The sequence below is a fragment of the Cyclopterus lumpus genome, chromosome 6 (genome assembly GCF_009769545.1).
Source record: "Cyclopterus lumpus isolate fCycLum1 chromosome 6, fCycLum1.pri, whole genome shotgun sequence".
In the NCBI taxonomy this organism is placed as follows: Eukaryota; Metazoa; Chordata; class Actinopteri; order Perciformes; family Cyclopteridae; genus Cyclopterus; species Cyclopterus lumpus.
The window spans coordinates 16,532,896-16,549,866 of record NC_046971.1 but is presented as its reverse complement, the minus strand read 5'-3'; the positions used below and the strand labels follow the sequence as shown (position 1 = coordinate 16,549,866).

Here is a 16,971-nt window from a genome sequence, read left to right as displayed (position 1 = left end):
TGCATGATCTCCTAGTGTGGGGCTTTTCACAGATTCAGTGGGAACCAGGCGAACAGCTGTGGGTCTCAGTCGCACTCTGTGGACACTCTGTGAATATTGAACAAACACGAGCACGAATAGCTGCAGTTTGGGCGCCACGTTGAACTCAAGTGTTGATTTCTTCGACCAATAACAATTCAAAAGACACAGCCGTCCACTTCTCCATTGGCGCAAACAACGACACCCAAAATGTACACACTTAATCCTGAAAAATGACATCCATAGAATAAAAACGATGAGCTTTATTTTTTATCAATCATTATCGAATATTTACACACTTTCTTCAAAGCTCAATGAATGCAACAATATAAAATGAACCAAATAAGACCATTCTGTCATGCCGATGTAAATATCTATCACTAGTGTATGCTTTCTTGTACTTCATTCCACTTATGGGATGTTGTTTGGCTATTATTTAAATTGTTGTTTTTCAGCGGTGATCAAGCGTCCTTCCCAAAGGACACTTCACGGTATCTGTCAAAACGTGTTTTTAATTGGGACTTAGTATTATCTGAAAAAAAATGTTATGTTACGTAAACACACACGTGTGAGGTTTGACAATGAGCAATGAGCTTAAAGTTTAAAGAACGCAATAAAGAACATCTCAGTGCAGCGTCACAAGAAAAGGATGAAAACAATAATCACGGCAAACATGAAAGTACCAACATAGTGTAAACAGTTCAAACATATAGTTTTTTATCAAACAAATTGAGTGAAAACTACAATAAAACATCATATTTGCATACAACATACACACCACATAAATTAATGAAATTGTCACTTGTCTGACTCCCTCCATCCTCTTGCATTCCTTCCAAACTTGTAAACCAGCCTGCGTCCATCTACTCGCTCTAGGATTTCTCTTTTGTAGTAATATCTGTAACAGGACAGATGAACACTGTCAGACAAAGGAAAACAGTATTCATCACGGATCACCTAAAATGTGATTGGAATCGTTATCCAAAAGAGCATCGTAACATTTTTATAGTAAAGTATTAATTGAACAACTTCACTTTTCACTTCAATACATTTTACTTCTGATGAATCTGAACTGGATGAATCTGAACTTTTTATAGTGTGACATGAACAGATGTGTTTTTAGCTGAACAAGATACGTCTGGTGATATACTGCAGCTTTTGATTGACGAAACCACCAATGAATCGATTCTACTAACCACGACCCTGTGATAAAACTAGCAATCCACGACTAAAAATTATTTCTAACAAATAGACCACTCCCTTTGGTTTGAGTAATGTTCCCTAAAAACCACAGCTGTTTCCTAGTTCCTTAGCCTTTTTTAATTATCAAATTATATATTTAATAGCTTTTTTTTTTTTAGGATCAGTGTCTCTTTGACTTCAAAAGGTGGAGACAGGGGGCTGAAGTCAAAGAGTATTGAGACGTTGCTAGTTTTCTTTCTCTTCATGGGATTTGTGGACAATAACAAAATAGAGAGTTTTGCCATCTTTCTTGTTTCACTCGTCATCATATGTAACATAATTTCTTCCACCACAACAACTTACATTATTTGGTTTCTCCTCCATTCAGTATACGTTCAAAAGGAATTGAGTATTGTCATATTTCTACGTTTCTTTTTTAAAGCAAGCATATTAAATTGGAGTTGTGTTCCTCAGATTAATTTAACCATTTTATGTCTACTCAATCAAATGTGTAATGAAAGTATGAAGACAGAGCTTTCAGTAAGACCTGGCTTCATTTATTTTGCATTTAATGTCGTCATGAAACGGATGATGGGCAATTTTGGGGAGATTTTTTTATTCTTCCAAAACATGTTCGAAATGTTTTCCTCTAAATTCAATCACATGAATTCAAATGAAAGGAAACTAGGTTTTTTTTTGGCTGTTATTCCTTTGCTTTTGTTATCAGAGAGCACCAATCTGTTTGGTGATGCCATCATGTGGCAAATCCTTCTGCACCTCAGTAAATAGGAAATCAGCTCTGTGGTCACGGTGACAATACCTGTGGGCACATTTTGTGGTTTGCCTGATGATGAAATTAATCTCATTAGATTAGCTCGTTTGAATGTAAAGCTGTGACTATTGCAGGAGCTCATTTGAGTTCATTTGGGAGCAAAGTGAAAACATGGAGCAGTTAAAAAACGAGTCCATTCGACTGTAGCAATGGGTTGAGTTCACTGGTTTTAGACTTGTAACTCTTAATGCCGTCGCCTATACGCATCTGAAGTTGTCTCAAAGTAAATGTCTTAGTTATAACTGTTTAATTAGAAAATGCACTGCTTAAGTAGATTGGATTGGGAACAATGCAGTGTGAAATGTCTTCCTCATCACAGATGTCTCAAGCTATTGGTATAAAGAAACTCTGTGTGCATATAGGGTGTTGATTGTATTGAAAATGTAGGAACTTTATTCCTGCAGACACGTTTCACTCCCCTCAGGGTGAAAAGTGGAGATTCAATTAGTTTCAGTTTCCGACAAATTTTTTTCCTCCAACATTTGATCACTTATTGTCTGGTTTCGTATTTGTATAACTACGCGTGTGATAGCTGCAGGTGTACCTCATTGCCCGGCTTAGTTTCTCATAGGTCATGCTGCTGTTATTCTTCTTCTTGCCCCATAACTGTGCCACCGCATCTGACTTAAGGAAGCGGAAAACCCCCTCCGGCCGATCCTCCCACTTGATCAGCCCCGGGTTTCGCTCTGGGTTGAGCAGAATGTCCCTGATGAACTCCCACAAGTGGGTCCCTCTTGGGTCTGTGGGGTAAGCAAGCAGGTTGAATGGTAAGAAAAAGAAAGCATCGCATTTAAAAAAAAAAAAAGATAATGTGTAAGTCATATGATATATGACTTACTGTGTTTTTTGACCTGACGACTGAAAGACCTTTTGATATCTGAGGGAAATGAATCAAAATATTGTTGAATCCTTGTATCTATTTGCTTTTATAATGTGAAAACTAATTTTGAGTTTCCGTTATACACCGTGTTGTATTGTATATATCTTGTAGATTCCTCACCAGGGCTGGAAGGGGTGGGTGATGCAAGAGGGGCGACAGGGGGAATCGAGGGATCGAAGATATCTACGTAAGCAGAGGAAAATAGATTTAATTAATTTGTTACACGATCCTTTCCAAATGAAGCATGAAATTAAACAAGGCAGCCGACTGATATATTCACAGTACCTCCAGGTGGATAGCTGACGTCTGAAAATGAACAGGAGTAGTCTACTACGAATGAGAAAAGACGGCAAGAAGGCCGTGAAGATTAGATTAAAATTCACATGCTATCGAAACAGTGATCTGTGTTGACATTTGTGTTGTTGTCTTTCTGGACCAACAAGTTGTTTGAGTGACTCTTACTTTCTGGTTTGAGTTCTAGTTGCCCTGCATCCACATGGTACTGACCTGCAAGGACAGGAAGGAATAAAAAAGAGAATTATCAGCACAAATCAGAGAATTAAATGTGTCAGTGTAATATGTACAGATTGATTATTTAACGCGAGCTGTTAACCATATCTTTACAAGTCTTACTCAGCAGATTCAAAAACCGTATCTGGCATATGCAGATACTTTCACTTTTAGAGGCCAGACAGGGAGGTTCAGTATTTTCACCACAAACAGGGCGAACACATGTATTCCTTTCTCAATAGCAGTTGGTAAAACAAGTGAATTATGGGTGAAATAATGACCTGTTCTTCAGAATAAAACAGGAAGATACATCAAATCTTAATATTCATTACCACTAATGGATAACATTACCACCTTGATACCCAGGTAACACAAACAGTTTTACAATGATATGTAATGTATAAAAATGTAGCACCTTGTTCCAAGAAACTGAGCTAGTTTCTCTCAGCCTGCAGCATTGTGCTCTCGTTTGGTTTACCGTCAATTTCCCCGTAACCTGGAGGTTAAACCTGTTGTGCCTGGTCTTCTGCTACGGTTGTTTTGAAATTCCATTTGAACTTTAGAAATATGGGAAACTATGATGAGCCATATTTCACACGTAATAATTATAGTTAAAAAGCCAAAGGTGAAGCCTCAGGCCTATGAACTCCAGTTTATTTAGAATACGCCTCAAACTCTAATTAAAAAACAAGGGATCGGCCGGCTTGTGTCTCAGCTTTACACCCCCTCTGTGCTTTGTTCGGAGACCTACCCGAGCAAACAACACATCCATCATCTCCCTCGCTTCAAGCCGTCTTTCGCCCCCTCTGCAGCACCACGCAGTGCGACCCCTGACTGGTTCTGTAATCCCTCCTCAGCAAGACTCAACTGGAATCTCTTTTATTGTGACTAATCATCCCCCTCCATTCAGTCCCCCTATCACACCCTCAGACGCACCGCTCCACTTGAGCTCTGTGATGCTGTGGAAGAGGATGGGTCCCACGCTGCCGGCAGCATGGATGAAGTCCTGGTAGCTCAGGCTGCAGAGCTGATGGCCGTCGATGTCAAAGTTTTGGAAGGGAATGGTGGAGGTATCGATCTGGTGCATGTCCATGACCTGCTGCAGCCACTCCCACACCTGGAATTTACTCCAGAACTGAGGCTGGAAGTCACGAGGCCACAGGCGACTTGTGTAACCAGGAGTCACCATCGAAACTGGAGGCAGACATCAAAGGTTATGTATAAAAACATTTAAAGTAAAGCATTTGTCTACATCAGAGCAGTTTACCGAAAGAGCTGTGGAGCTACTTCTCGGCCTGGAATCTCTAAATCACGCCTCGTGATCTGGGCTCACCATGTGAGCAAATACATCAGTTGTTAATCGTTGAATGATTTTCATTTCGTATTGCTGTATCATAACCAGTGAGAGAACTGGATTTGCTGAACAGAAAGCCATCCGAATGCTTCAGCAGAACAAAGAAGCATATTTCCTTGAGGCATTTTAAGATTTTACAAAGACAATTTAACCAACTGATTAACCTCAGTGAGGAGTGCATGCATTGTGCAGAGAGGGCTTCATGAGGAGTGTGTTTGCGGCGGTCACAAGCCTCACCATCAGAATACGAGTTCCTCGGGCTCCAGCTAGCAGTCAGCAGGCTGTCCAGGGTGGTGGATGGAGTTACGCTCATATTGTAGCTGGTACGCTCTGATGTACCATGGCCCAGAGGGTGAGGGCGCAGAGGAGTTATTTACTGTATGGATCAATTGGAAATGACACAATAAACGAGAGAGGCACAAAATAACGTGATTTAGATTTCACTTCAAATTTAACAAAACATTCTGGTCATGAATATAATATAATCCACAAGTTGTTTAATTTGATTTTTATGAAACCAAACCCTATTTCTAAAACTATTAATGTATGTGCATTCACTCATTATCCCCCGATATCGTAGTTTTGATTACTAGTGTAAACTACGCTGTATTCCAGTCTTATCAGTCAAACATATCTCATTGGCATTGGCCTCATGGTTTACACTTCTCTTGTATCATAGTTGTATTACGTTTCTGCATACAGAATCATTTGAAATGTTTTCCTCCGGATTGCAACAAACTTAATTGAATGTATTTATATAGCCATGCTTAATATACCATTTATGGTCACTAAAAAGTAGCCACATGGTTCATTTGTACAGGAAGCTCATTATGACCCTTATTTACGTTTTTTTTCAGGTGAGTTAGTAATTATGACGGGATCAAAGGAGGAAATTAAGTACCGTAGTAGAAAAGAAAGTCATTGGTGGGAGGATAATGTTGTTGATGAATGGCCAAAGAAACGATGACTTTCCCCCCTTTAGTGTTTCGTATGGGATGTACTCCCTTTCACTCTTCACATCTGCAGATAGTGCTACACACATTATAAAAAGGCATGTTTCAGTCTTAACCACAACATTTGCATCCCAAAGCTAAACTCAGAATTACAACAGCTCCACTGTTGTGAAGAAGTGAAGCACATGCACGACAGCTGAGTCATGAATGACACTGTTCACTTGTCACGAACGGTTTTATGTTACTATTGATTCTAAATGTTTGCGACATGAGATATGACATTCCAGACTGTTATTAGTTTTGTGTTTAATACTGCTGCCAAAATATTGTGCCAACATCCGAACAACGCTTCATTCATTATCTGTCTAAGATGAGAAATGTGAATTTTTTTTTAATGTTTAAATGTTATGGAGCGATATACAGTCGTCGAGCTGTCAAAGGTCATCATCCGTTTCAGATGGCTACACAACGAAGCTGATTCTTTACACAGTGACCCACACTGAACCCGTTCCCTGGAAGATCTTTTTCACACCTTTATGGCATGTTGTAAACAAAACTACGCCAAGCCCTGTCACACATTTTAACAGTAGATAATGTGCTGCTAGCCAAACAGAAATGTTACATACAGACACGCTACTTACAAATATGTAAATCCTTTTTTCCAACAACCTAATGTCAAGAACCCCTGAAGGTGCTTTCCCCAGAGGTAGGTGACACATGCCAACATGCAAAGGTAGATCAGCTCCTCAGCTGACAATCTACCAAGTCGGCTCAAACACCTAATGCTGTGTGTTAACCCTGTCTACACTGCCAGGCAGCTATCTTATCAACCAGGCAGTAAGTATGTAACGTAGCAGCACCATAGAAAAGAGACACAGTTATGGATCAATATCCCATTAGCTGAGCAGTGGAGTGGAAAATCACTCCACTGCATATGCCACGGGGTTGAGGTTCACCATGTCAGACTGCTGGTTTCATTTCAGTGATTGTTCCCTTATCATAGCATTGGATTTAACTAGATTTGTCCATTTGCAGTTTTAATTCTCTCCGTTCTAAGCGTAATTTTAATTTTACCTATCAACTGTAAATGTGAACTTTTGAAGGTAACCTTAAATGAAAACTGAGGTGGATGCCATTACATTATGAAACCTTTCTGCGATATAGCAATAGCTGAAGCAGAGTAAGGAAGGGCAGTGTTGATAGTGTGAAAGTGTGCTGAAAAAAGTGTGAGTACAGGACAATATATCAAAGTGAATGCATTATTTTGCCTGGCATTACACCAAACTTGTTACAGTCATTGTTATTCGCTAGATACATATTCAAGTGAGAATAAATGGTTCAGTTTGACATTATTTATTTTCTCGAATTTTCCTCACTAAAATGCCAGATGCTGTTAACGGTTACCATCTTGCAACAACACAAGAGACACGTGAGATAGGAGGTTTGAACCCACTGGGATCAAACACATGTATACAAATAATATGTAAGCAATTTAGAAAATGTCCCCTTGTATGTTTCTAGACATATGAATATAATAGGTTAAATGAAACCATGTTAAAAAAAAAATCATAATAACTAAACACACTCAGCTACTTACACCATACCTCAGTTTAATATACTGTGTTCAGTCATTATGAAAAGCACTGCTGGTGTCCCAGTGCCAGTATAGCAACTTACCAGGGAAATAGAATGGGTCGGATCAGGCCTGACGTAGATCCACTCTCAATACTTATTTCTGGAGATTCCAATAATCTAGAGGACTAGTGTTTACAGTGAGACGAGTTGAGTCCTTTTGCTTCCCAAATCTTTGAATAAACAGACGAAAGCATGCAGACTCACTCGGTGCTGCCCCACGTTTTTTTTAATTTTTTTATCTTCCTAACTTCCTTATCCAGCACCAATTAGCTACCTGTCCAGGGTCATACCGGGCAGGTATTTGCATAATGCACACCCACACACACACACACACACACACCTCACGGTACTTTTATATTTCCTACTGGCACTGTTCCCTCCCACAAACGCCCGCACACTCTAGCAGAAAAGCACACACTCATGAGGCTACACCTACACAGGCGTGGATCCAGACACTCACTAGCAAGTCATTGTTACTTATAGTTGCTTAAAATAGTGTTTAACCTTCACAGAACATTTTCCCGGTGTTATTATGTTGCACTACATTTGTTTTACTTATTTCATCATGATGAATGAGGTGCTGACAATTTAGGTAAGAGGCCTTGGGAGAATTGTTTTCTTTTTCCTTTATGAAAGTCACTGCCACTGCATGTTGGAAAGCCATTAGTGTCTTTGTGCTCGACAAGAGTGCGGTGGAGAAATGCCTTCGTCAGGGTTAAGCATTTACAAATGCCTTCAATTGGGTTTCTACCCCGAGGGGCCTTTTTCAGTTATCAGTCAGTTAGTGAATTTGATTATGAAATTTAAACTTTGCGTCTGTTTTTTTAAAAACGATCACTCTTTAGGACAAGTTTATTTTCGTTTCATTTTCTATGGATGACCTCACCTACTCACAATCACCCAGCCTTTGATTAACTTTTAAAATAGTTTCCACGAGCATGCGGTGATCCACAGGCGTCTGAGTGGAGAATGACAGATGACAATTAGCTTTGGTGTGCGTACCACACATCCCCGTGAGCAAAGTGGAGAATCAAGAGTGGCTTCATCATGTGTGCATTCTTTTCCAGGCTTCATAGAGTCTGTCCTGAACTAAATTCACTTTCAGGTTTTGTGCATTTCCCTGTGTGACATTCACACGACGTGCTGTCTTTAAAGAGGACGTCACATAGCATTGTAGAGGACATGTTGTATAGAGCTAAGTCAATGCCAATGCTGTTCAACTGTCCAAAAGATAAAATCATGTTTCTATTCAAATCCGCCTTTGCACATTGCACGGCTCTACTAATGAACAAAGAGAAAGGGAATGTTTGTCCTGTTTTCTTTTTTTTCTTTTCAGTTTAAACCAGTCAAATGCATATAGCTCGTCTTTGAATTCAAAACGAATAGATACAAAATACAGTATCCACGCAGCAGTAAATATGTCAAAAATCTTGTTTGCTGAACTTTGTCACCCTTCATAGTGGTTGCACTACACTGACAATGATCAGAGGGAAATCAAACACTCTATTTTTGCTTGACGCCAATTAGGGTTTTGGCAAATTGTGAAATCTTTGATATGATATCTAAATCTGATCTGTAACCTTGTACCACTACAATGCCTCTCGGGGCCAGAGGCACTAACAGTATCATGTTGATAATTGAGAAGGAGGGTTGAACTGCATAACGGGCTGAAGCAGGAAGAAGACTGTGAGAAAGTATGTCAGCTTTCTCTCAGAGCTGGAGTTGTGTGGAGGGAAACAAGAGGTGACACTGAACAAATAAACTCAATTCATTTGCTCTTATATAATATGCATCCATCGGGAGTAATACTATAAAATCACTTCCAAGTCTTAATATTTAATTGCATAGAAAAAAAACGTATCATCATCTACATACATGCAATTTGACCTCTTTATTTAACCAAGTATTTAGGGGCAGTGAGCAGCCGAGTTGCACACAGGGAGCATCTTGGGCTTCAGTGTCATGCTCAAGGACACTCTTACACACAGACGGTAGAAAGGGATTGAACCGCAACCCTTGTTGTTTATGGACGCCGCTCTACCCACTGAGCCACAGCTGGCCAAAGATCCTGCGATCAACATTCTGGCTCAGTTCTGTGCACTTTACAGTTCACACTGAGCTCTCTTTGGAAGCTCTCACTCTCTCTGAGTGTGTGTGTGTATGTGTGTGTGTGTGTGTGTGTGTGTCTGGGACTCCTGCCCACAGCTCAGCCTCAGAGGTAATGAGGGAATTCAGTGTTAGCGTGATTATCTCCGAGAGTTCCCCTCATCCCCCCCATGCACCCCAGATCTCTTGAGTCCTAATGGTAAAACTGTGACTCTATGACACCGTCCTGCCTGCACCGGTTACGGATAAGTCGCCTCAAGCCCTTTCTGCTATACAGTCTGCTGCCTATTTGTAACATAGGTGCTATTTTCTGGATTTCTTTTCTGCAAGAGCGTCCCAACCTCTTTTTAAAGGGTAAATTGCCACCAGGGTGTAATTTGGGACCTAAGCCGATCTTGGTGCCTTCCCACTGTGAATGCCTCACCAGATTTCATTGCAGTAAGATTAATACGCCCATCAGCAGTGAACTGAAGTCACACATTTCTCATTATAGCCATTGGTTTGACCTGCTTCTCAACTTCTTCACCCTTTTTTTTCCATTTTCATTTCATGGATCCTACGTTCTGCTTTTTCAGGGTGGATGTGGGTCGACTTATGCAGAAGTCCACTGGGGGAATAGCAAAAGGGAGAAAGACAGTGGGAGAGATCAAAGTCTGTCATATCAACTGTGTGAGTCAGCCTATGAACATCGTGAGAGGCACTGAAGACATGCTCCCAGACACAAGAAAATGTCACCAAAATGTTGGCATTAGAGACAGTGTCATCCATTTTTAAAAAGAGAGTCAAGTAGAGGCGTATGTCACCCATCAATAATTGTACACTACTGATCCATTTATAAAGAGGCTTATAACTTGCTTGGTGGTACTGTGAAATAGAAATGCTTTATTTTGAGGATGTAGGCAAAACTTTCCCTTTGACAGGAAAGACTGTCAAAGTTGTCAGTCAGAAAAAAACAGACATGACAGGAGGAGGGTACAGTTTGCATGCTCTAATGAACAGGAACTTATTAGCGGGAGTGTGTCTATTAATATCCCACTTGCCTCCCCTCTTTCATTAGCTGCTTATCACGCCGTTAGTGTCTTCTTTAATACTTCACATTTTGATTAGCATATGATCCAAAGGGGAAATACGGAAAACTCATTTTATTAGTGTCAATTACTGCTACAAATGACAATTTCACTGCCTAAATTGTAATTTCACGTTTCTTCCCTGTCAAAGAAAACTGTCTATGTAATTACAATATGAGAAGTGCAACAGAAAAAAAATGAATTATTCACAATGCTCTCCCTTTCTTGTTCTTTTGAACTCCGCCATGTCTATTTGCTTGTCATCTGGCTGGCTGTATTAAATCACTATGCATGGAGAACAGAGGTTGTGCAAGTCTCACAATTTATATAGAGGGCATGATGGGAATGATGTAAAAATACCTTTTCACCTGCACAGTGTCCAGGAGTGTGGGTCTCAACTCCGCCCGTAGGTGACACTGTTGTCTCATATACTGCTGGGAACCTCTGAAAGCAAGGTTATGCGACGAGTGAACAACAGAGATGAAACGTGCTTCCTGACGGCTACTGACTACGATGCCAATGGATGGCGCTACCTATATAGGTTACAATGACCTACATACTCTATCTCTCCCAACTCCTGAGGGAAAAATCACAGAGGTGTAAGAAGGATGCATGAGAGGGGAAGAGAGACGGGAGACAAGGAGGGTCGTGGATGAGTGATTTGTTGTGACACAGGTATACTGTACTCTGTTTCCCAACAACTGAAGCTCCAGCATGAATGTACAGTGTTGTATAACAGGAACATATAGTAGAACTGCTCATAACTATAAAATCATGTATTTGCTAAGAATGCACTTTGGCCCTTCTAAGTTACAATTATTAATCAATAAAGCTGCTATGAATAATATTTTAGTTTTAACAACAGATTACAGCAATAGAAAGCGGTGTATGACAAACCCACAGATAGTTAACACTTGACTTTGCAGTTCCCATCAGCTCTATAGAGTGGAGCCATCAACAGTGACTGATTGTTTTGATTTTATATTCCACAACAATTCTGTTTTGGTTCCCTCTCACTGCTCTCATCAGTCAAATATGCAGGGAGCTGTTTTTAGTGAAAAACCCAACTCAAACTCACTGAATGCAACTAAACAGTTTATAGCTTGCCAGTGAGCATAGTGGAGCATTCATCACTTAAATAACTAAACGTCTTAACCAGGAATTGGTCCAGAGCAAAACAGAGCAAAACGAAGAGTGAATATTAAATTATTTGTCAGGTTGCCAGAAAATTGACTCCAAATAAATACTAATGTTGAACGGCTGGACGAGTAAATAAGTTCAGATTGACGTTACAATAGAATAATCGGCCTATGTTGTCTTTGCAGCTTCTGTGTTGAATATGATGATAGCAGGCTTAGTTTAGGTCATCAGAAAAGCTGGAGACTGGTTCTGAAAACAGATATCCATCTACTAGCAGCCCTAAATCCTACGATTTATATTGTGTTGTTTTTAAATCAGTACAACAATCAAACAACAACACGTTACGGGTGTTTGTGCCGGACTATTTCTTTGCTGCGATCCAGCAGACATTCGAGGAAGTCACTGCGTCTGGCCTATAACTATGAAAGGGGATCAATCTTCATATCTACTCTCCTAGTGAGCACCAACCAGGATTTCATTGTTGATTTCTAGTTGAAAACTGGGTGATATTTGGTCTGAACGACCTATTTTTGCTGTTAATTAAAATACATGAGCTGTCTAATTGTGTATTTTGTGGGGCGTTAACAAGGCTTATGGCTAGAGTAGTTGACATGGAAATATGCAGTATGCATCTCGTCTTTTTCCACCCCTCATAAAATAACACCCTTGTTTGTTACAGGTTGTCAACAATCAAGAACTGAATGCAATGTGACGAGCAGCTACATTTGGGCAGATCAGTTGTTGAACCATGATATCACTTGCGTACCAGCTTTGAAGGTTGAGCCACACTGTCAGCTGACCCCCTGAGTACGCAGGGGGGCTAATATTCTGGCCGAGTGAATTAGCTGCAGTGCCTTGAGAGCTGTCAACCTTTCCCTGAAATTACTGAATACCCCTTGCTGCGTGCATATGATTCTGGTAGTATGATAATTCAGGGAAGCCTCATGTTGGAGGGCAGATTAATCAAGTTTGACCCTCTCCTGCTGAGTCAAAGCTGCTGTTATATTATAGGATAATTGTGCAGTTAGTGTTGCAGCTCTTTACAATATGAACACAGTGAAATAACAGAAATCCAAAAGCAGGGGGGTTCACATGACAATGAGGTATTGTGAAGTATTTGTAATTTGTGTAGTGACCATCCACGGAAAGATGATAAAACTGAAATGTAATAATAAAGAAAATGGCAAACTTTTCACTACTAAGCTTCTGCCAGGAACTGCCCTTAATACCTCTCGGGGTCACTGAGTGCTTGACTCTCAATTTACCATTTAACTGCACAGGCTCAAGATAAGACTAGGGGTCAATCTTGACCAATTTCTGAATTATAAGACATTTGTTAAGATATAAAGTTATATAAGGTGTTATGGCCCAACCCTTATGGTTTTATAATAGTCTACATTCTCACAGAGACATCCAATTGTGAATAATGACTGAAAGTCTTGATGCAAAATATCATGTACAGACTCACTATTTATAGTGAGTCTATAAATAAACTCACTATATTTGTAAACCATTCACAAATGGACTCTTAACTGTTTTTTTTTTGCATTTGTTCTAATCTTCTAATCTGTAATTATACAACACTCATCTTACATTTCCTATAGTGTGTCTTTTTATATTCACTGTGCAAGTTTGAAGTTGACCAAATCTTGAACAGTGGAACACATCGACTTCATATTTAATAATCATAGTTACATCCATGATAACCAACCCTGTTTACAATTATTTTAGTTTCCTGCCATATAAACTGGATGTTGATTGTTGAACAATACAATTTCCGAATGTAAATAAGTTTGATGTTATACATTTAAATGTATATCTTAAAATATAAAGGTGCTTCACAATCTGGACCAAATGGGATTCTGCAGAGACAAACAAACAATTAATTCATAATTGTTTTCTTCTCATTGGAAGAATTAACAAAATAGAAAAGATAATTTTCATATAGGGCTGGACTTAATTCCCATCATTATCTGTAAAGACTGAGGAGCTATGCAATTACAGTGAGCACTTACGCTGACCATCACGTCATCGGTATTCACTTTTTGCTGACCTATTCCTGGACACAAGCAGTCAACGATGGATGATAGAGTAAGAGACAGAGAGAAAGTGATGAGGGGAGGGATACAAAGAAGTGTTGTTCCAGGAGATAACACATCTGATCTGTAAAAATGAGTAATGTCTAAGCCCTCCAGCCTGCCATTGCAATGTCTCTCTCTCTCTCTCTCTCTCTCTGTCTGTCTCTCTCATGAAGTTAATAGGTTCTCAGTGGGGAAATTTGGATTGTAATTTGAAAGCTTTTCTGAACAACTTTGACAGTCTAAAAAGTAGCACATTATGCCACCTGCATAGGGAACAAATGGCGAGCAAGGAGAATGTGAAAAACGGTATAGAAATAAACGAGCGAGTTAGGGGAGGAGAGCAACACTTAGACTAGCATTCCTGAAGCTGAATGTGTAACTAATTGCGTGTGAGCATTGTGACAGGAAGGCTGTTGAGTGCGGTAATGGGATCCCTGCTGCTTAATGAACATGTCACAAGCTTTTGCTTGAGCTGAAGGAAGGAGACAATGCTTGATGACCAGTAGGTATCCTGCGGATGTTGTGTTTGCATGTGTTTTTGTATGTTGTTTGCCATTGTGTGTATCCATGCCTCCGAGACTATTAGCTAACGGGAGCTGTGATTGCACAATCTCCTGTAGAGACATTCTCTCCTGCATTGACATTATTACCATTCACGATATGGTTTGAATGTTCCATAGTTACATACAGTATGTTCATAGAAATTTTAGGTTAATGTAGCTCTATAGAAATCAGTTTCTCTCTTGATAATCTATGGGTATCAATCACTGAAAAGTATCCATGGAAACTTTTCAAATCCGACATCTATAGAAAAAATAGAAGGTAATGAGCGGTGTATGGATCTAAATCTTGAAGTCTGCAGAGACTTTCAGACTTCTAATCTTTGCCTTTATAAGAAATGATTGTTAATCATTCTTGTTCTAAAAGCCCCTCTTACTGGCTCTGTCTTAATCAATAATGGTTTCAGTGTTTGCATGCACAATATCAGTGTATAGGAAGTCAGCAGTTTTTGGTGTCAGGGATCTCCTATATGACATTTAGTGATTGAAACTAGGAAGACAAAACAGAATTGTCAAAATGTGTCAATTTTAGCCATGCTAGCAGCATGGAAGGCAATGGCTTATAGTTAAAAACTGGGTGATATTCGGTACGAACATCTAAGACATATTTCCGCTGTCTTACACACCGGATAAAATGCAGTGGCGCAAAACACAAATGTGATTGAAAATGTTGATGATTTGTTCAGTTTGTAGGCTGCAAGAGAGATGATATTGTTAACTGTTGAACGTTATTTCGTCATATTACACATGGTCGGCGAAATGTGGTCTACACAAAGACATAATATGAACGTATGAACGCAACATCTTTTCACTTGTGACCATAGTCATTCATTAAATATCTTTTCAACAGAAAAATGCTCACTGGGGTTGGTCAGTTCAGCACTTTGGTCTACTTAAACATCTCAGCAACTACTGGATTGCTATGAATTCTCCCAAAAGATGATACTGACTTTGGCAATCTAGCCTACTAACTTTTCCTCCAGTGCCAGCAGCAGGTCACGATTTTTATTTATCTGGTGAAATGTCTCAGAATATACAAGACTCGCAAGAAAAAAAAAACTGTTATTGTTCCCATAATTCCTTTTAGTGCCACAACAACGACTGACATTTGTGGTTTTGAGTAAAATATCGACAACTAATGGATACACTGCCATGACAGACGTCCAATGTCCCACTCATAACTGCGATGTGGCCCTGACATTTGTATTGCCCTACTACGCTATACTAGCGTTTGTGTTAATTATCATGATAAAACTAAACATCATCATGTTAGCATACTATTGCTCATAGCATTGAACCGACCCACCCTCCGCAGCCACTCCATCAAGCTCTCAGAGCTAATGGAGCCCACAACTCTCACTACTGCACTCCCTGCATAAATGTTATCACATTTTTGGAGAGCAAAAAAGGAAAAGCAATTCAAGAGGGAAGCAGACATAAGGGTCTACAGTATGTGTTGTAAGGATATATCCATGATGTCAACTGGTCAGCAGCAAAAGCATGTTAAAAAGAGTATCCACTGTTAGCGTCGTTCAGAATCGTATGCCTGGGAAGAAGAGCCTTTGGAAGAATTCAGCCAACAACTTATCTCGTTCTGGTGGATTTATTTCTCTGATCACAAGCAAAGTACAAGCGCTGAGATTGCAATGCCAGGGGAGTCACAACAACACTGCCCTAGAACCGGAAAACCCGGCCTTTACATACACAGATTTCATCATAGGTTTGTATGCATCATCCCAACTTCTAATTGGTGCTGAACTAACAAGGAGGGGGATAATTCCATCTCCTCCTCTCTCTTCACAGAACTGAGCCCTGCAAGGCCAGTCCACATTTTGGTTAGACTATTCAATGACATATGGGTGTGTTGTGAGAAGGCGCTATCTATTCTTGAGAAGCAGACATTCCCAGACACAAATTTCACCTCCTATGGTGTTATTCTGAACTTGAGTAATTTTGACAGAAGCATAACATTATCACAATGTATAAGAATTTATATTATCACCACCTAAAGACCATTGAGAGAAAAGACCATTAATGGCATTCAGCATTCAGGAACAACTTTAAAGAGTAGAGTCTACATTTACTGATACAATCATTAAAAGCTGTGAAGCAGCTTGTGGACGACTCCGGTGACTTGCAATGATTGCACAGGCACACTGGGTTGGTGCTGGATGTCCAGAAAAGGATGACATTTGTGCCAAATTAATGATTGGGCAGGTTCATTACAGTCCTGCAACAGCCACAGATACCAATTTTTTTTTTTAGGATTTGATTCCTAGTTTGCAGTCAGGGTCTAATTTTCAACAGACATATCAAAAATGTATTTGAAAAAAGATTACCAACCCTGCCTTTAACCATTACTCGCATGAAATCTGAAAAACTGGCCTGATAATGAAGAAAGTCTGAACTGATTACACTTGAGTCTATGGAGCATAACCAGTTACTTGTTGGACAATGTTCAGAGCTCATGCTATGCCTCGATTGGCCTGTCTGTCTTCAAGGGGGTGAGAATCAGCAACGGATCAATTGTCACCCAAATCTACAGTCCCCCCAGGCTTTCATGATTTACACGCAAAGTATGTTATGCTCACAAATACAACAGGTCCCTTCTTGGAATAAGGAAAAGAAATAAGAGAACCTTAATGTTTTGCTG

General features: G+C 39.8%; 1 protein-coding gene across 2 annotated transcripts; it reads right to left on the bottom strand.

The window, feature by feature from the left end:
• Positions 1-266: 266 nt before the first annotated feature.
• On the bottom strand, positions 267-7,583 carry ehf (ets homologous factor). 2 transcript variants are annotated; one of them, XM_034535256.1, is made up of 10 exons: positions 7,407-7,583; positions 5,678-5,808; positions 5,014-5,152; positions 4,359-4,616; positions 3,375-3,419; positions 3,198-3,242; positions 3,033-3,095; positions 2,871-2,909; positions 2,577-2,772; positions 267-916 (listed from the first exon to the last, which is right to left on the bottom strand). In XM_034535256.1, exons 3-10 carry the CDS (start codon positions 5,087-5,089, stop codon positions 817-819), a joined length of 822 nt encoding a protein of 273 aa, XP_034391147.1. In that variant the 5' UTR covers positions 5,090-5,152; positions 5,678-5,808; positions 7,407-7,583; the 3' UTR covers positions 267-816. The 2 variants fall into 2 exon arrangements, with proteins under 2 accessions (XP_034391147.1, XP_034391146.1); XM_034535255.1 differs by lacking the exon at positions 5,678-5,808.
• Positions 7,584-16,971: the final 9,388 nt, after the last annotated feature.

Bases quoted from the DNA above. Each gene is read 5' to 3' on its own strand.
- ehf (XM_034535256.1), bottom strand. From the start codon at position 5,089: ATGAGCGTAACTCCATCCACCACCCTGGACAGCCTGCTGACTGCTAGC. The intron at 3,096-3,197 runs GTACTGTGAATA...CTGCTTACGTAG, and splicing joins CGTCAGCTATCCACCTGGAG to ATATCTTCGATCCCTCGATT. The intron at 2,910-3,032 runs GTGAGGAATCTA...CATTTCCCTCAG, and splicing joins ACCCACCCCTTCCAGCCCTG to ATATCAAAAGGTCTTTCAGT.